The sequence below is a fragment of the Ascidiella aspersa genome, chromosome 3 (genome assembly GCF_963924565.1).
Source record: "Ascidiella aspersa chromosome 3, kaAscAspe10.2, whole genome shotgun sequence".
Taxonomy (NCBI): domain Eukaryota; kingdom Metazoa; phylum Chordata; class Ascidiacea; order Phlebobranchia; family Ascidiidae; genus Ascidiella; species Ascidiella aspersa.
This window is the reverse complement of record NC_139449.1, coordinates 35065021-35090243: the sequence shown is the minus strand read 5'-3', so window position 1 is coordinate 35090243 and position 25223 is coordinate 35065021. Positions and strand designations below refer to the sequence as shown.

The window sequence follows — 25223 nt, the reverse complement described above, 5'->3', positions numbered from 1 at the left end:
TTTCGTACAATGCTTAGCTAACAAGTAACGATTCATCTAATATCATACAAAACAAAAGGTTTCAGTAAAAACTAACTTGGTTTATTCCTTGATACAGCAGTTTTTTGCCGCTCGTCTTAACCAATCTCCCAAAACAGCACTTTAGTGGGTTTAAAATTCGAAATTCCTACATTCAGTACAGTGCCACAGAATATTGCTAAGCAGAGCAAAAAACTGGCGCTTTACGCTGTATACAAGGCTCTCTCACAAAAAACAGTCTATGGTAAATCAGGCATGACACTGCCCTGATAATGATAACGTAGACAGACAGCTTTCTACCTGAGGCTAGCTATTTCTCGCCTCCCTGCAGACTGACTTGCCGGCTTAGCCTTTTTTCAAGCAGCGTTGAAACGGTTTTATTTGCTCTCTCGCCTACTTTTCGGTCTATCTGGGATGGCGCGTTTCAATACACACACACCTATCTCTGATATGGCATTGAATGCGGCGGTTTGCCTGGTATTTTGGAGGTGTGCTGGCTTACTAAATAGTGAGGGTTTATTTGGTAGTACACGTTTAAACCTAATGACAATGGGTAAACGATTTTACTATGTCAAATATATAACATACAAATCACAGTGGATATACAAAAACAATTTTAAACTAACAAGTGAAGTTAAAATAGGTCCTAATAATGACAAATAAATGATCGGTCTGAAGGAGATAAACTTACCTGTGAATATCTATATGTGTAGGAGTGAATAAGGAAATTAAAACATCAATAAGATACGTACGTTTTTAGGTGTTATCTTTTGCACAAGTTGTAAATGCCAATCTGTTATATCAGCACTTACAAAATAAGCACTTGTAAGTTTTTCTTTTTTATACAAACCGTATGTTTACAGTTTGTCTGAGCTTAGGAGTGTTTAGCAAGGTTAAGTACGGTGAGTCAGGCTTTTTGTTTTACCTCTTGTTTTGCTTGCTTGGCAAGAAAAAATGACGTCATATCATCGACTTCCTTTACTTGCCACTGTTTGCGAACAATCAAGGATATGCGTGGGCGCCGTACGTCTAACCTCGACGTATTTTTATGTCTCTCGCTTTTGGAAACGTATCTCTAGGATCCAGCCGAGCAACTGCACAGCTTTAACGGTTTAATTGCTTGGCACTTCTCTACAATCCTACCACTTTTTTGCAGTAACGAAACGCGTTTTCAAAATAAAATTGCAATAAATACATAAATATGAAAAATAAACACAATCATAATACTTGACCCACCTGAAGCCAAACACTAACCCCAATAATGTTAGCAATATAAACCTCCGGATAAAAATGTCGTAGATTCTAGACCAGTGCCGATGGCTTTTTAAACTTGGGCCAAAATTTACTTCTATTGAATGGTATTGTTTTAAAACAGAACTTGAGTACAGTAGAGTAGATTAATAAATGTAACATTTCACTGACGTTAATGCTGCACCATCGACTGTTTTATTTAAGACCTTTGAAACGAAGTACATTTTTTTGAAATCACATAAGATTTTTATGTCCGGAGTGGTGTTAGACAGTTTTTCACCGAAAACTACCCACTGTCATTAGTTGTTTGGTTTAATAGCGATCAATTTAGTCTAATTTACCTCTATTCAATAAAGTGCAACATCAATAAAAAAAACTGTCCCTTTTAGCAAAAATATTGTTATCCAAAAACATGAATAGTTAGCGAAACTCACGCTTAACTGTCGAGTCAACAAGTTCAAACTTTAACGATATAAACTCGGGAGGCACCATCTTTAAAAAGAGCTGTAAATCTCAACGGCGGAATGCGATTTTTGTTACTTTGTTGTAACCATATAAGAAAAGGTATGTGTAAAAAATAGCAGTGTCACTTTTATTGGAAATATCGTCATTTCGTTGGGTAGACTACGTAAAAATCTCTTACAGCTCTACTAATCAATTTTATTCGAAGTGGATGTTTACTGTTACCTCGAAAACTCGTAAGCTGAAATTTTTACACATTCATTGTATTTGCTTCAGCAATCAAACAAACACACTTTAATCAAAAATATTATTATTCATGTTTTTTCCCTCAGAATCGGGTATTGGCTCCGATCTGATATTATCGGACATCCCTAGTTTAGACCCTTCTAGAAAACACAACGATAGACAACTGGAAATTTCAAAAGTAACCATCACTTTTTATTGTTTACGGTCAACCAACCAAAACTTTCGAAGGGTTAATTAATGCAGAGAATGAGACATAAATAGCATTGGAAACATTCGTTCTTATGCCGTATTGAATTGAAGTCGCCATTTTTTTCCAAATGTTACATTTCGAACGTTTTATGTAAGTTGTAGTAACGGAGGAAAAGGTTGTTTGTTAAAAAACATAGTTGTGCTTTTTAAAACAAATAACTTGAAAAAACAGTTTATGCAATTTGTCTCTTCCAAAACGCAGCGTAATCCAGTTGCCCGTTTTTTTCAAAAAACGTCAAACTTTTTATCCCAGCATTCCGTTTAAATTCGCAGGTAGCAAGAAAATAGGCTATTTCTTCGCAGCAAAAAAACACCGAACTTGCACCAAGAGTCGCTACAGTCGCAACTGCCTAATTCGGCGCAAGTCTTCGGGCATCCACTGCGGTTTAGGCACGGGTATTCCCCGGTTATCGGTGGCCAGGGCCTTGTAGAAATGCGACCATCCGCGCTCGTCCTGCTTCTTAACGTCCCACATCAGTAGGTCCTGGTTAATGTATTCGTCGTATTCGTCCACCGGTTTTACCGCCTCCTCGCGGCCGGCAGAGGGCGCTGCTAGCACCACCGGGTAGTTTGACCTTCGGGGGTCAAACTCGACCACGTGGTAGCCGGTGCGGTCTGCCTTCTCCTGATAGCTTTCCTGGTTGGTGACGCCCTTAACGAAGCACTTGAGTAGGTTGAGCATGCACATTGAGCCGAAGGTTTTGACGTACAAGTCTTTGAAGCCTGTAGAAACATAGGTTAGCCTTGAGGTTGATATTGAGTTAAAATTTGCACTCGTCTATGAATCAGCACTCGCCCGGACGAAATAACACTTGCTAAAAATGCCAGCATGCCGTTTGCCAATATCCGTCCAAAGAAATTGTTTTCGACAATTTAAGTAATTAAACCTGACGCACTATTCTGCGGGTATATATACAATACATAGTTCTCGTACGACTAGTGACGTATCCCAGGAGGGTTCGGACCCCCCCTTTTCGTAAGTGACATTAACGTTTATTGTTCGTTTTTGTCAGGGTTTAACTCATCGTCCGAAGCTGCGTGTTTTTTTTAACACGTGTTTTGCTAATGCGAAACCAAGATCAAACGCAAAACGCCTTTTTCGTTTCTTGTTTGGTCGACCAACGCAGGATAGTTTTTCTCTTCCGCTTTTTTGTTATTCGTTCGGGTTGGCTGATCAGTAAGTGTGTGTTCGACAATTAATAACAATCCATCAAGCGGTTTCTGTAATTCATGGGGCCCGCTGCCCCTTCGACAAACTATACACGACTTTTTGAGTATTTTAACTACGTAAGTGCGAATAATTTTCGCGCCTCGCGCAAGTGATCTTTCTACGTCCGGGTTTTCACGTTTTGATGCTGTCTTTTGAACTAGATCAGCGCTTCTTTACCGTTGCGCCGTGGAAAGCTGCCAAGTGCGTCGCGGACGAACGAAAAAGGTATTAAAAAACATTTTTTTTTATTTTTATTATTGGCAATGTAATAATACCTTGTAGGAAATTTAAAATAAATGCCGTTATTCCCCCTAAAAAATCGCGCTTGCTTCGCTCGCCAGGTGTGCACTCAGTTAAAAAGGTTCACAACACTGAACTAGATTAACTATTGAAGTGGTGTTTTTGCAAATGTTGCGCTAATCAAATAACACCGGGGTAAAACGATCTTCGTTTAGTATTGCAGGTGGCGAAAGACGTGCTTGTGATTTAGCGTGGTCCCGTACATGGATCTACCAAAATCAATCACATATATTTCACGGTCTTGTTTTCGTTTCTCTCCTGAAGTTAACGATTGCACACTAAGCGGTTTCGCAGCTGGCGCCTGGCAGGAGTGTGGACGACGCACGTGTTTGCTTTGCGTCTAAAGGTTCGCTTTTGCTGGACGTTAATTGGCTGTTTCTGATATTACTTATGACGTCATATATGTTACTATTTTATGACGTCATTAACGTCAGACAAAAAACAGGGAATTCCCTAAGTTGAAATTTCGGGACCCAAATAGCTTTTTATTAAACCCTGTCGTTTTTATTGGACACGCTCCTTTAAAAATAAGCCATTTATGTAGAATAGGCATGCACATCGGCCTAAGGTCTTATAATCCTACAAAAAAGAAACATAAGGCTTCAAATGAGGTTTTCATAGTTTTTAGTGTGCCCTGTCGTTAACAAGACAAACATTCCTTGATAAACCAGAGCGTAATGTTTTTAAGTTAAGAACTTTGAATCCTGTAGAAACGAAAAATAAGATATAAACAGCTATTATTTAATCTATATCAATTGATGTGCAAATCGATCGCTTGTTTTTCACCATTCGGATTCAGGCAGATTCTGTTATTCGAAAGAACATTCTGATTCTTACCGATTAGCTTGCACATGTCTGTGATAGCGCGGTGACACCGAAGTCCTTGTCCAGGCGGCTGCTTACGAATCGACATCCAAGTTCTATGATGGTTCACGTAAATATCTTCGAACACGGTACGATTTTCAAACCTGAAACAAAACAATGTTTTGAACATACAGTGTTGTTTTTCGTCGTGTACTTGGATGAATAGCAAAAAGGAATAAAAAATATCCCCTGGGCTAAATTGGCAATTACAGCAGTACAAATATTAGTCCATTTTTGTATACGGCATGCTCCAAATTCACCTATTGGGTAAATCGCAGTTGAAAAAGTTTGAAAAACACGAATTTACTGAGCGGCTAGCGTTGATTACCAATTTAAAAAAGGGAGTGGCTATTTGACCGGATCGCTCTTTTACGCTTGCACCAATACGTGATTATTTATTGATTTTGGTTGGGTTAGAGTTTGGGGCGTTTGGGTGGTGATAGTATTAGATAAACTTTCTGAGTTTTGTTAAATTTCCAAGATTTTTTTGAGTAGTTTTTTATCTGGGTAAAAAATAGCCTCAGGGAAGGTGCCTCAGGCCTGTTTGACCGGAGCGTTCTTTTACGCTTGCACCCGTTAGGGATTATATGTCGATTTGAACTACGTAGTTTACTGTCCGGGTAGGTAGCTTCTTCCATTTAAAAGAAACTTACAACTTCACGAATTGAAGTCTACTGAATGCTTTGTTTCTCGCTTTTCTGGCGGCGGCCGGCATATCAGAAGACGTCCCGTTTCCAACGCCGATCACGCCGTTGCCGTTGCCAACAGCAACCATGATGCGTTGCCCGTAGATACGGCCCTGTACGTTGTCACGGTGACCCACGCGCGCCGCTTCCATGACAACGCACTCGAAGTCGTTGAAGCTCTGGTTTTCGTTGGGTTGGGGGGGTTCGATCCTTATTCCGCCCCATCGGCCACCGGACCAAGGACGGACCGGTTCTTTAAACGCTCGTTTGAACCTTTCTCGCCTTCTGAGAGCTTTTTCCTCTTCAAGGGTAACTTCTTCTGGGGTCCTCTTCGTGATTTCCTTGGTCCTTTAGAACAGAGTTAATATTACAAATTTTAGGGAATCTGGAAATTTTCTGAAAATTTTGGCAAAAACGAAAAAAAAACTTTTGAATCTGATTTTCAAAATGGAAAGATTTTTTTACAAAATGCTACAGCTTCTGAATCTGGCCTCGAATATTTTCGGGCGAGTGCCTTTAAGAAAAATTAGTTGGTGCCGTCTGAAAGCATTTTAAAAACCAAAGGAATATATTGCGCGAATCACTAACGACACAGGCTTACTCAACTGTAGATTTAAAAACCGCACCGCACGTGGTAAAACGTCCTGCACATTTCCTAGATCGGTAAATATTCGAGGCCAGTCGTACGAGAACTATGTATTGTATATATGTTATATATTGTATATATATTATTTTTACATGGATGCTCAAAGTTTTTCAGCAAAATAAGACGTCACTAACTGCCCGCTAAAAGTTCGAGTTTATATGTGAAGGAATATAAATTTAACTTTCGTTAATAGTTTATTTGCCAGACGGGAATTTTGCTAAATTGTGTCATGGGAAATAAAAGTTGTTTGAATAACTGTCAGAGTCTCCAGTTGCACGCATCTAACGAAATATACAGTATTTTGCAGGAATATTTATCTTTGTTTTAGGGGGGCTGAGCACCCTAAGCACCAAAACACGGCAACCATGATTTCATGGTATGGCCTGTGATATTTATTCTACATCTATCTACAACTTCCAGAAACCAGCCCTTATGCTCCAAAGTTAAATTAAATAAAAACATGTATATATCTAAAAACGGAGCTAGACCGATAAACCAGATATCTTACAGAATCTGTAGTTATTCTGCTTTTACTTATATATTGAAATAGGTAAACACAGGCCAATATTTTTGTTATAATTATAATGTTTTTTTGAAGAACAAAGAAATTACCCTATTTTTTTTTAAGGTAAAGTTACTTAAGCTGAGTCACTTTTTTGTAAAGTAGGGATAGAAAATAATATTTTGCTGATTTCACGCCTAGTTTTGCTAACAGTGTTAGGCATCAAATTAATACAGAAAATAGAACATGTGATCCACAGAATGTTAACATTTGCACAGTATATATTAAATCATTACCATATACATAAAAATCAGTTATAGGTATTGACCAATTTCTAGGTTCAATCCTCACTGCAGGCTGTTTTTTTTAGCCTGCTTTGTTTGTGTTATATTTATCGACAGATTCGGTAAGTCCGCGATGGCTTTTTAGTTTATATGCATTCAGATATTAACTGACATAGCTAATTAGGAGGCAAACATTTATATAGTAATAACTTACTTCATAATTGATTGACAGATTCAGTTAATATGTGATAGCTCTGTATTGACAATTTTTTATGTAGTTATGTGCAATTATGCATTCAGATATTACTTGAAATCCCTTATAAGCTGGCCAACATTTCTGTAGTAATAACTAACTTCATAATAGATCGACAGATTCAGTTGGTATGCGATCGCTTTGTATTGGCAATTTTTTGTAGTTACAGGCATTCGAATATTACTCGACATCCCTAATTAGGAGGGCAACATTTTTATAGCTGTTACTTACCTCATTGAGGTGTTTAGTCCAGGCCAGAGCAGTTGTGCAGGGCCTTCACCCAGTCTTTTTCCCTTGCCCAAGTCCAATTTTTTCCTGTTCTGGCCTCTTTTGCCTCGTCCAGTTCGGCGTTTTGCGGGTGCAACCGAATTCCACAGAGATGTGCCTTGAAAAGTAATTTGTTTCTTAATTCACAAGATGCTTAGGCACACTATGCATGGTTCTCTCATGTAGCTTGATAATGAATCTCTAAGCCAAAAAGTCAAACTGATAATCATACCAGTGCATATCAAAATGTCTTTTCAAGATGATGTCGGGTTTGAGATTTATATATTATTAATTCACAATACTGTATCTTTAATTAAATCAGAAATTGTTCATAGGCTAACTCCTCAGCGTTCTATGTTTTTTTTTCAGGTTTAGGGCAACTGACAATGTTAGTATTGGTTCCACTAAATTATACCTAATAATAGCTGCTTTATTAACTGTTTGATAGTGACAGCAAAAACAAAACATTTCTTAGCAAAGAACATACCAAATTACGGCACTACAGACTGCTATATTTTGTGCGGTTTTGTAATAAACGTGTGGTTTTGTAATAAACAAAGAATCAGAAATCCCTAGTGCATCTTTATCACAGTGGTTTTAGTGATAAAAAAATTAGCAATTCAATCAGTTAGTATTGTTTTAACAAGAAAAACTGGTCTTATTGCTATTAAGTGCTTATAGCAAATTATACAGAAAATACAGAAAAAGTAAATTTGCTAGAGGAACTGTACCGGGTCTTTTGGTTGCAAAGCTGTATCGGAAACGCACTGCTTGGACAGTCGGAGTGAACGCCGAAACAACAGACCGGATTGATGGAGTTTGCAACATGATTAGTTCATCATTTAAACATTCCTACATGCACCTACCCAATTGTATAATGAAAATAAGCCATTACCAACACAAACTTACATACTTTTTTTCAAGGTTTGGCTTTGGTAAAGGCTAAACGCCTCTTACAAACACTAGCCGCTAATTTACTGATGTAGTTACAGAAGTAGTCTATATTTTTTAAAATTCAGTCCCTGAAAATACCTTAAAAACATTAACTACACACACAAAAAAACAGATTAAATGCAGAAAAAATGCAGCTAATCAGCATTTCATGGCACTTACGCAGATATCTCAGGTGTGCAGCGCCAATTTTGAGGCATGCAAGTGTGCAATAATGTTTTATTGCACACCTTAGGTTAGAAATCCTCCCACGATTTAGCTTATTTCAAAATTTAAGTACGCAATATACCAATTCAGGTGTGAACAGTCAAATATCTTGTAAAAATAGTTGGATGTGCACCTGCCAAAGAAAACAGACTGGTATAGCAGGGCACACCCAAGATTATAAGTTATGATACAATTACAATCTTCGGATGTGCGTAACACCTTGATTACACACATGAAATCCGGCGTGCACACCTTAAATCTAAACAAACAGTAGCATGTGTGAAGAGCCAACTGTGATTGATTATTTGTAGCAGTCAAATATTCGAATGTAGGGATCCTCTTTTTACCGGATTTTTTCACTCCCGAGAAACGGGATTGAAAAATTCCCGCAAATCCCAACAATAATATTTATCTTTTCATGTTGGTGTTTTTTAAAATGCAAAATCGATCACAGGCGTAAGAGATTATGACATCAGTAAATATGTAGATTTTCGCCCCTTTCCTTTCTGTAAAAACAACGGGTGCTTTGTGCAGTGACCTCTGTTTATGATTCAGATACATTTGCATCAAAAAATACACCAATTCTATCGCTTTCCACTTTTAGCCTCTTTACTGTGCTGGGCTACGGGCACATTTTTATTCCAAAATAAATTTAATGAAGTTTTTCTGCTGGTAAGTGCAAATAAAGCAACCAAGACAACGACTTTAATAGGTTTGGTACCTATTAAACGTAGTTATAAAAAACAATTTCGAGATTTGGATTGATGGAGTTTGCAACATGATTGGATCGTTATTTCGCAGGAAATCCCGGGAATTTCCCGTCGAAACATTTTTGGAGAGAAACGCTTTTCGAATGCCTGCCAAAATCCCGGATATTTTTATTAACAATTCAGCAACATCCCGAAATATAAAGCAAAATGGGAGTGGTTTTAAGCAAGCACTCAATGCCAAGATCTTTGGCGAAAAATTACCGGAATGGGCAAGAAACGCATATTGTGTGAGGTAAATGTTTTGGTTCATCTGGTGTTCTTAAGCCAAAGTCTAAATAACATATCCAGCGAAAGCGTTTTTTAGGCAATTTGTTTGTTCTCTCCTAAGTTTCCGTAAATTTGAACATATTTAATACAACATGTGTCCTAAACTCCCAATAAATTTTAATAGCCATGTAAGTTTAATTAAAAAAATTAGTGACCAACACATTATGTTATTATAATAACATGTTGTTGTGTTAGTAAATTTTCTACATAGAAAATAGTCAACCCACGCTTATCATACTTTGATTATCTTCCATTCTTTAAATAAACTTACTTTTGACTCAAATTTGTTTTGCACGTGAGTTATTCTTTACAGAAATCAACCGATCCATGACGAGTTTTCTTTTATTTAAATTTAGTGTACGTAAAAATACAGTTCATTTCATGTTTTTTGTTGTTTATTTATGGCGATAGCAAGTTTATTTTCTGATATTTTTTATAAAGCTACACAAACACAAATAGAAAAATTAAACCGGCATTTTTTTTGATTTTTTGGATACGGTTGAGTAATTACACGCTTGTTAAAAAAACAAGTAAACAAACTTTTAATATTACAACTTTACGCTGGTTTGTCGAAATACTTCGCCGATCGCTGTCGCGCATGACTCAGCATAAAATACATTGTTTATCATTTGTTAACGAGTAACATACATCAAAGAGACTTAAACGGTTTAAATCTCTTTGCATACATTAATATGATTAACGTATTTCATAACTTAAAATTCAATATTATTGTCGTTGTTTTATCTCGAAGTGCTTTGTTTTACTGTGGTCAGTTGTTTTTTAAATGTATCTCTTAAAATAGTAATCGTTAATTAAAATTAAATATATTATTTAATCTTAGCTATTAAAACTATAGTGTAAACAATAATGTGGTTTGTGGCTACAAAATAAAGTTGTAGAAAATATTAAGAATTTGTGGTTTTGAAACTCATTGAATTTTTTTTAGAAAAAAAGGAAATTATAGTTTGTTTATTTTTTTGCTCTTGTCTAGAATCGTACATTTTCGTCCGGTGGTTTGTATTAATATTACTAACATTATTTTATCTTACTAATATTATTTGTATTATGGGTCCGGTATTATTATTATATTTATTTATTTCTGACAATTTAACTTTCCACAAATTGTTTTTTTACTGTAAAAAAAAGTGGTTGGATTCTAGACGAGCGCTCTCTAAACTTAATTTATTCTACTTACAGAGTTTGCAGAAATTCAATTTAACCCTAAATTGTTCCTGTTAAAAGCAATCAATCAAATTTCAAGTTTTACATTTAATAAAGTTATTCTAAATCTTTGATTGATACAACTTTGATTTTTAATAACAGAATTTTAAATCAAATACAAACAAATAAAATAAAGTAACACAAGTTAAGTAAGAAATTAAGCAATTCTTTACATAATTTTACACTTTTTAATTTCTGCTTTTGATTTGCATATTCTCAAATTGTTTTCAGTTTTTTCAATATATTTCTTCTTTACTTCTTCGCTTGGATAATCCTCGACTTTCTTTGTTGCTTCCAGAGCTCGCTCGCAATATTTCACCGCATCAGTGAACCGCGAGGTTTTCCAACACACAAAACCGAGGTTGTTTAAACAAGTTGCGTAAACCCGATGCTTGGAAGCTTCGCGGCCGAAAGTTTTTTCGAGTGAAGAAATTGCTTTCTTCAAAGTTCGCTCTTGACTTTCCAGATCGTCGATTAAATATTCGCTCCATCCGATGTGATGCAAACACCGAGCCAAGATTAAAACCCGAAACTTTTCGCCGATGTTTTGCTTCTGTTCGATCTTCAGCTGCAGGTCACGCATCAGTGGCAGGACGTGATCGCGCACAATGGGCTTCATTGTGACGTCACTTTCAATCATCTTTATGTTTGTCAATATCAACTCCCAAGCACAAAACTCAATTCCCTCAACTGCTTTCTTCGGATCCTCGTCATTTGCGGAAATAATTGAAGATATTTGCAAAAATAAAACCGATTCCAAAGATTTCTTCTCTTCTCTCAGTTTGATTCCAAGTTCTCGAAATTCTTCCGCTGTTCGTTCCACTTGACCTTGGAGGAGCTGATGAAGGTCACCTGCGACTCGATTCGCTTCTTCATACTTTTTTTCTCGCACCAAGGTCACATATTGTTGGACAAGGTCATGAGCAGATTCATCTCCATCTGATTTTCAGTAAAATGACAAAATGATTTATTTTTCCAAATTAACTGATTGTTTTTGAAAAAACATAAGGATTTACCTTAAAAATATATATATAATAATGATATACATTTTTAAACATTGAACTGTAAAGAATAAAACCTTATCTTGTGATCTTATTAATTTGGATCATAATATCCTAAAAATTGAATAAAAAAAATTCTACCATCCAAGAAGTTATTTTTGCACTAAAAACCACGACATTTTTTATTAATTTAAGAAAATCTGAAACATACCTAATTTTCTTCACTTTAAAGGGTAGCAATATTTATTGAAACGATTTCGTGAAGTTGAAAAATATTGCTCACCCACATATTTGAACCAAACGCCATTTTTAAAGCAACACTTTTTTTTTAAATTATTTTGGTGCTAACGTACACTAATCTAAATGATGCAATTTAAGGTTTAATATAAATATACACATATATATTTACCTAACAATGAAACTCGAAACTATATTTGCTTTTTTTCGGCAAACAGTTAGAGTTTCAAATCAACCATCTGAAAATTATAAAAATACTTTTCCATGATAGATAAATCTCACCTTCCAGAAATGAGTGCAATGCAGTTGAAGTTGAGGCGGCATCATCAATCGCAGTGTTACTTTGTGCCACAAGCAGAGGAGATGAACTAGATGTGACGTCATCGGTTGAAGAGGATGGAAAAATAGAACCACCAGTTGCTGATGATAAAATAAGTATTATGATTGTTGGCTTGATAAAATGAAAAACTAGTTTAAAACTCTGTGGTGCACAGGTTACAAAAAATCAATGTACTGCTTAATATACCTCACCTTGCAGAAATGAGTGTAATGCAGTTGAAGTTGATGGCTCATCTTGAAGCACAGAAGTAACTGATTTCTGTGACGATGAAGTTGAGGCGGCATCATCAATCGCAGTGCTACTTTGTGCCACAAGCGGAGGAGATGAACTAGATGTGATGTCATCGGTTGAAGAGGATGGAAAAATAGAACCACCAGTTGCTGATGATAAAATAAGTAATATGATTGTTGGCTTGATAAAATGAAAAACTAGTTTAAAACTCTGTGGTGCACAGGTTACAAAAAATCAATGTACTGCTTAATATATCTCACCTTGCAGAAATGAGTGTAATGCAGTTGAAGTTGATGGCTCATCTTGAAGCACAGAAGTAACTGATTTCTGTGACGATGAAGTTGAGGCGCCATCATCAATCGCAGTGCTACTTTGTGCCACAAGCGGAGGAGATGAACTAGATGTGATGTCATCGGTTGAAGAGGATGGAAAAATAGAACTATCAGTTGCTGGAGATAAAATAAGTAATATGATTGTTGGCTTGATAAAATGAAAAACTAGTTTCGTATAATAAAATGGTGTTTATTTATTTGCAAAAATGTTGATAACTATATTCACATTTAAAAATATCATAACCTGTAAAAAACTGAAACTGCAAGAGTGAGCAAATCAATTTGGTTTGACATTTCTAAAACTATATATGGAAAATAAATAAAATTTGACCCTATGACGTTTTTCTGACAAAAACCAACACTAATTTTATTTTTGAATCTTGTTTTACTACAATACTATAATTTTTTTCCTGAAGTGACCTTATTTTGTAGATTTATTGTCCTGATACATATAGTTCAACAAATCTTGCCATAGGACAACCTCAGTAACCCCAGTATAACTAATGGTTGAAATCAGTGATATGTTACCCTTTGACAATCAAACACACGGACCGAGAATTATAAAATGCCCCCTTTTTTAACCAGCAACCAGGATTTTGATTACATGATTCTTTACTGAGACCACAACTGGTCTAGTCATAATTAAAAACAATCACAAAGGATTATACCAGTGGTTCCCAACCTTTTTTGCTACATTCCTCCCTTTGCTCATTTTTGAACTATTCATTCCTCCCCATAAGACGAAAAACAAATATAACGCAAAAAATTGTGGCAATTTGAAATATCAATTTATTTCACATTACAACTCAATGGGAAATTTGCTCTTGTTTGCGCCCTAAAAGTAGTTGTACACCCGGCAACGCAAGTCATCCTCAACACCAGGTTTATATTTGGTTTGCTCTTAATCTGTTCCAAATGTGAACCGACTCTAAATTATAATGGACGGTGTTCATCTTGGTTATATTGTAGTTTAGTTTTATAAAGTATAACTAACTATTTACCATATAATGTGCTTATTCGGTAAGAATTAGAATTTGTACCAACAGTCTAAATCAGTGGTTCTCAACCTTTTTTTAGCTTACGAACCGGTAAAATTTCAAAAAAAGTTTTGCGGACCGATGGACCTTCAAAAATCAAAATCAACTCAAAATGTAATTACGACAAAAGTATATGCAACTTAAAGCAAAAAAAAGTCGGTCTTTTTGATATCACAGGCGTTTTACGTACAACACTTGCACCATTGTGACAAACAACAAAGTCCTAAGTAGACTATTAACGTTATGTTGCGTCACAAAGCAGCAAATTACGGAACTGTCGAAGTTCTACATTTAATGGACAAGCTTTTAACATCTTATATAAAATTGTATTGTGTATATTTGGCGGACCGGCGGGAAGTTGATGCGGACCGACGGTTGAGAACCACTGGTCTAAATGCGTCTACAATTGTATGACAATAGGCTTAAATCTACCAGGTTATTTTAAGGGCAACATGTTAATTTTGTGATTTAAAGGTGCTCCATAGATAGCTAACCTACAATGAGGAATTTATAAACTCAAACTGTTGATTGATTTCGATTGCTCATGTGAGTCATCGTGAATAATGTGAAAACCACTGATTACACCAAAAAATGTAATTTAAATAGGTCAATTATTGTCCCGTTTTCATTCCTAATAAGGATATGTGAAACAGAAAAAGATAGTTGAAAAAACACTGGCCTAGCCCATGAGGCAAATAAATATTGACATGCCTATATTTTACATGATAGGAAGTTATCTGTGGCCAACATAATGGACATCCCTATCGTATATACAAAAATATTCTAAACACATTTCCAACATAATTTTTTTTTACTGTATTTATGAAATTCCTCCCCTGAACTCATAAAATTCCTCCCTAGGGAGGAATTCCTCCCCGGTTGGGAACCACTCGATTATACGATTATACAGGGTTGCTAAGTAGACTTAAAAGAATGCTTTAGGACATTGGTAGTATTAAATTTACAATTTTTTATATTATACTTTAGGTTCCCGTTGACTATTGTAACCTGACATGAATGTTATTTGAAGTTTGCATATATTTCTATTTAGAGCCAGTGTACCATGAACAACTAAAGTCGCTTTTGTAGCTAACAGGCTTTCCCAAGCTGGGCTAAACTTACAATGACAATTGAAATCGCACAAAGCGCAAAGTTTTTTTGAAACTCCTCAGTTAAACTTATAGAACTGATAGTTTGCCAACTGCGTAAAAGGAATGCCCAATTGTATTTCTCACCTTGCTGTAATGAAAGAAATGCCACCGAATCTAATGCCTCAGAAGTGACTGCTTTCTGTGACGATGAAGTTGAGGCGCCATCATTAATCGCAGTGCTACTTTGTGCCACAAACGGAGGAGATGAACTAGATGTGATGTCATCGGTTGATAAAATAGAACCTTCGGTTGCTGGAAATCAGTAACACAATTGTTAGCTTTTATAAAATGAAACTAGTTTCGTATAATAAAATGGTGTTTATTTGTTTGCAAATGTTGATAACTATATACACATGTAAAAAAAAAATGATAATCTGTAAAAACTGAAACTACTTGATTGGGCAAATCAATTTGGTTTAGCATTTCTAAAAATATATATGGAAAATAAATAAAATTTGACCCTATGAGGTTTTTCTGACAAAAACCAACACTAATTTTATTTTTAAATCTTGTTTACTACAGGCATTTCCACTTTATTCTATTTTTTTTATAATAGAGGAAACTTAAAAAAACAATTTATGTATTAATTTTTGAATTTTTTGGAACTCAAAAACAAAAAAAAAAACTTTGTAACTTCAAAGTAGATAAATTTGTACTAAAAATCAATGTTTATTAGGTAGGGAAATCTGTTTTTTTTACTTTATTTACTTCATTTGAAAAACGAGAATTATTCAAAATGCCAGAAAGTATTAAGATTTCTAAATTACATAAAGTGTTTAACCATTCCTATCATTAACAAATCTGTTAAACATTTTCAAGTGATTTCTTGGTTTGGTTAGAAAATCAGTTTAACTGGGAAATTCAATTTAAAAATGCAGTTGGGTTATCTAATCTTGTTTGGTGGATATATTTACCTTACCTAAAGTGATTATTTTGCAAACAAAATCTCTTGTTAAATATAACTAGTGATTAAGTGGTTTGTATAAATTCGTCAGAAAGCTGCTTGTCAGATTATTCATGTTGCGGTCCTTCACCATGTCGCAGGCAATATATACAACATATTTTCACTCTGTGGTCCACAGGTTGCACAAAATCAATGTACTATTACTCGTTATGTGATCCACATTTTCAAACTATAATTTTTTCCTGAAGTGACCTTATTTTGTAGATTTATTATCCTGATACACATATAGCACATATAAATCTAGTCGTACGAAAACCCTAACAACCACAGTATAACTAATCATTCAAATCAGTAATACGTTACCTTTTGACAATCCAACACATGGATGAGACACATATAAAAATGCCCCTTTTTAACCGGCAACCAGAATTTTGATTGCATGATTACCAAAATTGGGAACGTCATTAATGAACAACAATCACAAAGGATTATACGATTATACAGGGTTGCTTGGTAGACTCAAAAGAGTGCTTTAGGACATTAGCAGTATTAAATTTGGACATTTGAGGTTGACTATTTTTTATATTGTCGGATGCAGCCACAACGAAAGAATGCTTATTGCAAATAAACAAACGACAATCAGTACTTACAGGTAGGCCTACAGTACTTACGATATACGTATAATAATAACCTCCGTAGCGTTCGTACGCGATCTGGACCCCAAAAGTGAACAGTAGGACTGCTGAATTAACGATTTACAACATTTCTTATATAGCCTACATCGGACAGATGTTAGTAATTTCTAATTCGTTAGAAAACGAGATACATAACACGAATTAGGAAATCGGTCATTCGAACAACGAATTTACAACACGCGACGGGAAATTAAAATGACAGCATGAGCGATTCAGCCGGCAAGCTGTTTACAGGCGGCCAGAGTTGACGGGGTCACAGAGTTCCAAAGTCCAATCCGCTACAATTCACTCTCCCTGCCTTTAAGACAAGAGGTCTGGAGAAACTTCATCTTCGTGGTATTCCTCCAGGATGTCAAACATTGTACATTGGATGATAATGTCCTCCTTGTCGATCGGCTCTTTGTAGCACAAGTCAGGAGCGGTGGCGGACCGTCAAGCCATGAGTGGCTGTTGTTTGGCGATGAAAAGCTCGCTTCGTACAAAGCGGGTTGGTAAACGAGATGCTGAACTGCTCCTTAGTGTTCAAGGATCCCTCCGTTATCGAGCAGATTCGTTGTAGCTGAACGATCTGTCTAAAAATACTTACCTAGGCGTTTAACAACATGCGAATGCACAAAAATGTAGCCTACAATGCAGAAATAAAGCCGTAAAAATTGTATTTTGATGTCAAAAGGCAAAACCGTTAGTCAAACGTCTAGAATCTATCGTTCTAGAATACCGAAATCAAGGAAGTAAAAGGTGCTATTCTCTGAAACGCAAAAACAAATTAAACGCCTTGTCCATTTTTAAAGTAATCCCTAAATGACAGACATTTTAACCTTGGCGTAAAGGTTAAACTAAAAAGTTACACTATACAAGCTTGTAACTTAAATGGACATGTGACGGTACCTCAGCCGTCTGAAACAAAGGTGTGATATCTCTGATCAAACACCGTAAACCATAAAGGACCAGACGGCACGTTAGCCGCTAACGGAAATGGCACTTTAGAAGGCGCAACTTCTGTAAGTGTGAGAGATAAATTTATCTGTTTATAGGCTTAAAGAATAGTTTACGAGAGAAGAATATTGTCTTACATAAAGTTTCAACTTTAACTTAACAAAAAGAGACGTAATTTTGCAAATTGACCGAACAGCTATGCCGTAAATTTAGTTTAGCTCAAACGCGGTTTTAAATCTGCATTGCACGACCGATATAGCAACATTAAAACGTGCTCCTAATCAGCAACAACATATACTTACAATGGCGGCGGCTTAAAGAGAAAAACACGGGCGTGTTGCGTAAAATATAAACAAAGCATGTTTAATATTTGACAATGCATAGCGCGCACAAAAATTACGAATAAACTACAGCTGCCATCCTATGTAATGAGCCTATGGATATAATACAATTTAAGTGGTGTAAGGCCCATCCCTGCGTTAACAAAAACTAAAGTTATAAGCGCTAAAAATTACCCAAAAAAACATTAACTAGACGTCTATCATGAAAACTAGCAAGAGGCTGAGAATAAGGGGAAAAGAAGGTTAGTCGAAGGTTAGGATAGTAAGAGGCCGTAGATAGATAAGGTTAAGTAAAGTTGTGAAAGCTTACTAGGTTATCATCAAGTGTAAACGTCGTAAGAAGGTGCGGCTTTCATCGCAACAGATGCGTAAGTTTGCTCGCAAGCAGATAAGTCGGGCGGACGTTTCCAAGCATCGCAAAACTCAGCAACATCAAATGGTCGGCAAGAAATCCTGTCTGATAAGATTAGGTAAAGATAAAGTTGAAAAAGATAGGTTAAAAGTACCTTTCGAATAGAGTCTGGCTTTAAATAGCATGTCGTCATAGATGTTACGAACGTCGTAGGTGCAGTAAACTCGCTTTGTTGACGAGGCGTCGCTTCTGCAGTTGAAAGTTCGCTGTTGGATGTAACTGCTACAGGCTGAAAAGATTTTACCGGAACATTTAAAGGTTTTGCCGTGTTGCAAAACGACGATGGAGCGGCTTCGAAAGTTGAATGCGGTTGGACGTTGACCATCTGCGGTTGGGCTAAAAGATCAGCTGCAGGTTGAGAAACAGAATCTGTATTCGAGATTGGCACTGTAACCGGTGAAACAACTGGACCCGATGGCACAGGAACATCATTTCTTTTTGTAAATTTCTTTTTAGAGAAAGGAGAAATAGGTTTAGAAAAAGAGCATATTTTCCTGTGACGTAACTTAGAAATTGAAAAGTTCGAATTAATTCCCTTTGGTTTCGGAAAAACATTACCTTCCCTTATATTACATAGCATGGCAGCTATACGCGTTGAAGTTTTGACGTTGTAAGCTTTAAATTTGCTTGAATCCTTTGAAAACAAAGCAGAAAAGATATTCTTCGACATAACGATTCAAAAAAATAACACACGGTAAATAAGACTAAAAATAGGTGCAAAAGCGTAGGTTACAAAATAGATTAAATTCAAAACAAAAGGTTAATATAAACTATTTCAGAATAGTTAGTCAGAAGGTATTATGCGTGTTCAATATCACGTCGCAAAAGGTGAACCAAATTGCGGGGAGCAGCCACAATGAAAGAATGTTTATATCAGTACTTACAGGTACAGTACTTACGATATACGTATAATAATTACCTCCGTAACGTACGCGATCTGGACTCCACAATTGAACAGTAGGGCTGCTGAATTAACGATTTACAACATTTCTTATATAGCCTACATCGGACAGATGTGAGTAATTACTAATTCGTTAGAAAACGCGACACATAACACGACTCAGGAAATCGGCCATTCGAACAACGAAATTACAACACGCGACGGGAAATTAAAATGACAGCATGAGCGATTCTGCCGGCAAGCTGTTTACAGGCGGTCAGAGTTGACGGGGTCACAGAGTTCCAAAGTCCAATCCGCTACAATATTATACTTAAGTTCCTGTTAACTATTGTAACCACACATAAATGTCATTTGAAGTTTGCATATATTTCTATTTAGAGCTAAGGTACCATGAACTACTTAAGTTGCTTTTGTAATTAACAGGCTTTCCCAAGGTAGGCTGAACTTACAAATGACAACTGAAAAATATTTTTTGCAACTCCTCAGTTAAACTTAAAAAAATCATAGTTTGCCAACTGCGTAAAAGGATCGCCCACAAATTATTGTGGTCTGGTGGTTAACAACTACTGATATCAATGCAATCTAAGGTTTGACATAAATAGATACGTATTTAATCAATAATAGCAATCTAAACAATGTATGCTTCTTAGTTATTGTATGGAATTCAAGTCACATCATCCGCAAATTATAAAAAAAACTGTTATACATTAAAGCAAAATATCTTTCTTGTAAATGGTGACGTCATTGCAAGCTACATTTAGTTCGTAAAAATGCAGGTGTTTGTACTTCCGTCCGTCTGTAGTTGTGTGTGTATAGCAGTGTTTACTGTTTTTAACCTAACGAACCTGGAGACCTCCTAAAACTTGCGGCTAACCTGGCGAGTAAAGCAAACTGTAATTCTATCGTTAGACTAGTGGTTCACTTAAACTACTTGCAAGTTTGTATTTTATCGTATTTCTTCTCACCTTGCTGTAATGAAATCACTGCCATTGAAGCTGACCCGGAAGTAACTGCTTTCTGTGCAACAGACGATGAAGTTGAGGCACCATTATCGATCGCAATGCTACTTTGTGTCACAAGCGGAGGAGACAAACTAGATGTGGTATCATTAGTCGAAAAAATAGAACCATCAGTTGCTGGAGATAAAATTATTAAAATTAAGACCAAGTTTTGTATATCATTTTAGGCTACTTTTAAATGTAGTATAATATGGTGTTTATTTGTTTGCAAAAGTGTGAATAACTATACACACATTGACTGGTCCTCTACAATCCTAAACATTATACACATTATTCCATAGAAGTAATTACTGAGATCAGTGAGCCTATTAATTGTTTCCATACACATCGAATAATGTTGCTTTTGTATGTTCTTCTTTTACCATATGTAAATATATTGGCAATCAAATTAAGCACTAGTTTCAAACTTCATAGCACACAATACAATACCTGAAGCAAAGTTTCTCACAAAGTTTGATAACTTTGTCTGAGATGAAGGAGGTCTTTGCTTCTGCTTTAGAAGAAGGGTAGCAATTTTTTTATTCTCTGCTTTCACCAGGTTTTCATCAATGGGTATGTCCAGCATTTCCTTGGCTAAACAGTCAAAGGTGTCAGTAAAAAGTTTTTTAGTAAGATTTTGAATTTTCTGACAAAATTGTATCCAATGTCCCATATTATTTTTTATTTTGCTTTTATAAAAGCTTTATGGTTATGTTTTCTGTGATTGCTTTTAAGAGCTTTATTCAATTTAAACATTTTTGTCCTTCTGGTTTTTTAACATAAGAATGTAGAACTTTCACTGCATATAGTTAGGTTACAAGTGTATTTTCTTGTTACACATTTACACACATACAGACAACCTACAAATAAACCTTGTTTTTTCAAATATTTAAACAATAACTTTAATAGGGCCAAAATTTGCACAGGTCACAAAACTTTTTGTGTGTCATCTTTATCAAAGACATTCCCTTGCACAGTTTTGTTTGCTGGGTGCAATTTCAGACACTGTATTTTATGAATTCATTGTTTTGTTTTGTCTTCTGGATTTAGCAGTTCCAATTGAAACATATTTGAACATTTTTTATAGGATACATGTATATGTTGACACATGTTTTCTCTATTACAAAAGCTTGTATAAATATTGAAGTAACATTAAAATTACTAATTTTTTTGTTATTATCTAACGTTAAAAAAATTTCATGTAATGTTCTTTAAATATTCTAGTGCAGTGCTTTTCAACCTTTAAAAGAACCGTTCACCCATTTTAATTTTCGGAAAATTTTCCGCCAGAAACAAACACACAGTAAGTTTGCAACCATTAGTTTTTCCTATTTGTGAAATACAATGAAAGGGATGCTGGTCTAGAATTTTACCACCTTTTTTACAGTAACAAATCGACTTGTCAAAAATTCAATCTGCAAGGAAAAAATAAATATGGGAGAATAAATATAAATATAGCAATAATACTTGACCTAACCTTAATCCAAACAATATGCGTTGTACAGTTAGTTGTGTGGTCATGAAAAAGCGACATAAAAAGGATTGTTAATGAGCTATATGGCACGTTCACAAAATCCAAAAATGCATTTTTATAGCAAAATCTCACTCCTAGTACTTACAATATTTAAAAAAATGAGCTAAAATACCATGTTTTTTTGTTTTTTCAAGCATGAATGGTTTAGCTAATTGCCATCGTTTATACAAATAAAAAAATTGCCGTAAATACGACAACTAACAATTACTTGTGATATTATAACATTAAACTGTAGTGGAGGCTAGCATTCACACAATGATATAGCCTGGTGTGACGAAGCAAAAGTCAGCTCACCAACGGACACAGATGCAGTTATGCGCATTTTTACTACACAGCTTAAGGCCAATTTATCTTTAGAGTTTTGCTGAAAACCAACGTTTGCAAAGAAGCAGTTTGGTCAATTATGAATGATTTGCTTGATTAAATAAACAAATGTCTTTCATATTTTTTGTAAAAAAACACTTTTAATATTAGAAAAAAATTAGTTACGAAACTTTGGCACAGGATTAAGTTATAAGATAAAAATTGGCATGCCAGCATGTTTGAGTTAGACACCACTGTTCTATTTTATACTTTTTAGGTGTCCGTGGTTCGTATTTTTCATTTTGCCAATATTTATTTTTATATAAGTTTTTCTATTACGTAACTATAGAAAGTGTTGTGTAGGGCCTGGTCAAAAAGGGGGCCAGAAATACATTATAATAAATACAAAGTGTGACTTCTTTTAAAATGCTTTAAATATCCTTTTTTGACAAACTGGTAAGAATATAGAAATGTGCAATAATGGTATACAAGTGTAATTTAATGGTATACAACAAGTGTAATAACTCTTATATGGGAGCAACTCTTGGCAGCAAAACAAGCTTAAAGTTTGCATTGAAAACAGTGTAACAAGTTTTTTTTACTGAGCATTTGTTGTTTTTTTGATACCAGTCCGCGACAAAATTTCAGTTTCTGGTCCGCATTGAAAAAAGGTTGCCGACCCCTGCTGTAACGCATTGAGTGGACGCACCAGCTTATTTGATAACTGTTTTACACATAAAGAAAAATAATAACATGCACCATTTTTATCCGCATGACATTTGTCTTTCCACATTAGAATTATTTATTAAGTGCATACTATCCCACGGGTTAAAAAGCACTGCTCTAGTTTTTGTTTAATACATTTTATTGATCTTTAACTTTCTATACTTTGTCTAACCAATTTAAGTGGTGCAAGCTATTCTAAATGTTTTAATTATTTATACCATTGAGAGCAGTTGGTCTTTCTGCAGGATCTTCTTTCCAACAACATTTCATCAGGTCAATTAAAACTGAGGCAATTTTCTTATCACCATCGGTTGTCAAAGATGCTTCCACGGCTTCAACTTTGTCCAACTCTGGTCTTTCACCACTCAAAATAACAGCAATGAGAATTTCTGGTCGACATGTTGCTCCTTCATAAACCCTTCTTCTGGTGACCAGTTCATACAAAACCATTCCAACACTGTTTAAAAGTTAACAATACAAATCATTTACAAAAAGGGTTAAAATACAAGTATATCTGTCTAGTTGAGATATATATTGATATCGCCTATTAGTGCAAGGCAATGTCTAATGAGATATTGTATCATTAATAAAAATATACCAGTAGTTTTGCAATTTGTTGAATTTTCGTTAAATTACTGCGAACCTGAACATGTCCGAAAAAGTTCCTGCTTCTTTTCCCTTCAGTACTTCAGGAGCTGCATAGTATAATGTATGTTGCTTAGTTGGAGTTATATCCAACGTTGTGGAAATTATGTTGGTGGCTTTGATAATATTTACAGACCCAAAATCAGCCAGTTTAACATTCAAGTCCACATCAAGTAAAATATTGTCTGGCTTAATATCCCCATGGTAAAACTTTCTACCACCTGGATAGTTGTGAAGGTAACAAAGAGCTGACATAATCTGCTGTGCAATTAATAGTCTGGAAGACCAAGGCACTTCTACAGATTTCAGTAATTCATCCAAATTTCCACATTTTACATACTCAAGGATAATTGCAATGTGGTTGTCATTCCACTGTGAAAAGCCAAGAACTTTTACAATGTTTTTATGTTCTATTCGAACCAGTACATCTGCTTCTCTTTTTACACTAAAACAACAATTAGTAGGTAAACTAATGTTATTTTTAAATAATACAACAAGTAGGGAAAGAAAAATGTCCAAAAATAGCTCAACATTTAAAATATTTTAATTTTTTTCTAAAAATATGGCGGGGTTTTAGTAGTTAACTTGACCATGGTAATCATTGGACATGTATAATATTTTATTGGTTGATATTTAGTAATAGTAAACCAGGTGGCTTTGGAAAGGTTTTAACAAAATCAATGAGCTGTAAAAGATCCTTCGCTCAAGTAGGGCAAGTTTAGAAAAATCTTTGCTGAGATAGAAAGTTTTGCTATCAATCTTTATTCACTATGTTGACTATACTACGATCGACGGCCACCTAGGTCCAAAACTGTTGGCCGCGTGTTTTTTTATTATGCAGCAGTAATGAAATCAAAATCATGAAATAAAAAAGATCAAAATTTATCTTTTATTAGCCTGCAATAGAATTGCCCGGCCCCACATTTCTGCTTTTCTCCCTTTTTCTTTTGACGCTGTAAGTGCCCCTAAAGCTTTTTACCAACTTAAATTTAGTAAATGTATTTTTTTTAATTTTATACCATGCTTTCCATTATTTAATGCAAGTGTTTTCAGCATAAAGGCGCCATGTAACATTTTAAACTAGTGCTGTGTGGACTCTTTGAAAAATGTAATTTTTGCCAAATTATCTACTTTAAAGGCTATCAACATACGACCCGTGAGAATTTTTTTAACAATTTTTTTTAATCATGTGCTAAAATTGTTTGCATGTTATATGTTAATAAAGGTAAACATCCCAATATAATCGCATTGGCTTATTTTCAATACCATTTAACTGCCAGTAATTTAAACCTAAATATTAAGTACGCAGCCAGTTTGCCTGTTAAAAATTGTTCTGTCTGGACTAAATTGATTTTGATCTGAGCCCGTTGTGTTAAACAAGTAACCTGCAGACCACATGCCACCCTTTACAAATTGGCCTGCACAAAGGTTGCAGTTTACACATATCTACGTTTGATTACTGGCTAAGTAACAGTTACAAACTAAAAACTTATTCCACAATTTAATTTGGTTTGTTTTTAAAATGACTCTTCCAGTTAAGAGAAAAAGGAAATTGTATAAATGTTGCCAACTACAAGTATAGAATATGTTGCCGTTTAAAATTTTGTTTGTTTGTCAAACGACTCTATGTAAGCACTGGGGCAAAGAGGGCATTTGCTTAAGTTTGACACCCCAAATTTACCTAATGTAATTTTCTGTACAGCATGTAAATTGATATTTAGCTCAAATTTTAATACATTTGGGGGGATTTGCATTAGACAACAAGTCATACAAATTTATCTTGATACTCGGTCTGGAAGAATTAACTCTGCAGTTTAAGGTTTGGTGACCCCTGTTATAAACCAC

The 25223-nt window shown here is 35.3% G+C and overlaps 2 protein-coding genes across 3 annotated transcripts in view; both read right to left on the bottom strand.

Annotated features, from left to right (window-relative positions):
• Window positions 1-2085: 2085 nt before the first annotated feature.
• On the bottom strand, window positions 2086-8755 carry LOC146162706 (small ribosomal subunit protein uS5m-like). 2 transcript variants are annotated; one of them, XM_083384505.1, is made up of 6 exons: window positions 8352-8755; window positions 7970-8100; window positions 7203-7356; window positions 5254-5634; window positions 4574-4704; window positions 2086-2949 (listed from the first exon to the last, which is right to left on the bottom strand). In XM_083384505.1, the coding sequence occupies exons 2-6, from the start codon at window positions 8064-8066 to the stop codon at window positions 2561-2563; spliced, it is 1152 nt and encodes a 383-aa protein (XP_083240631.1). In that variant the 5' UTR covers window positions 8067-8100; window positions 8352-8755; the 3' UTR covers window positions 2086-2560. The 2 variants fall into 2 exon arrangements, with proteins under 2 accessions (XP_083240631.1, XP_083240630.1); XM_083384504.1 differs by having other exon boundaries at window positions 7970-8755.
• Window positions 8756-10737: 1982 nt separating this feature from the next.
• Window positions 10738-25223, bottom strand: part of LOC146162705 (uncharacterized) — a 27397-nt gene continuing 12911 nt past the window's right edge. The window contains exons 6-14 of the mRNA XM_083385274.1: window positions 23377-23750; window positions 22952-23190; window positions 20621-20764; window positions 20138-20308; window positions 15068-15235; window positions 12724-12912; window positions 12424-12612; window positions 12175-12312; window positions 10738-11593 (exon numbers count right to left, since the gene is read on the bottom strand). Coding sequence (XP_083241400.1) covers window positions 10824-11593; window positions 12175-12312; window positions 12424-12612; window positions 12724-12912; window positions 15068-15235; window positions 20138-20308; window positions 20621-20764; window positions 22952-23190; window positions 23377-23750 — 2382 coding nt within the window. The 3' untranslated portion in view covers window positions 10738-10823. The remainder of the gene's footprint in view (window positions 11594-12174; window positions 12313-12423; window positions 12613-12723; window positions 12913-15067; window positions 15236-20137; window positions 20309-20620; window positions 20765-22951; window positions 23191-23376; window positions 23751-25223) is intronic.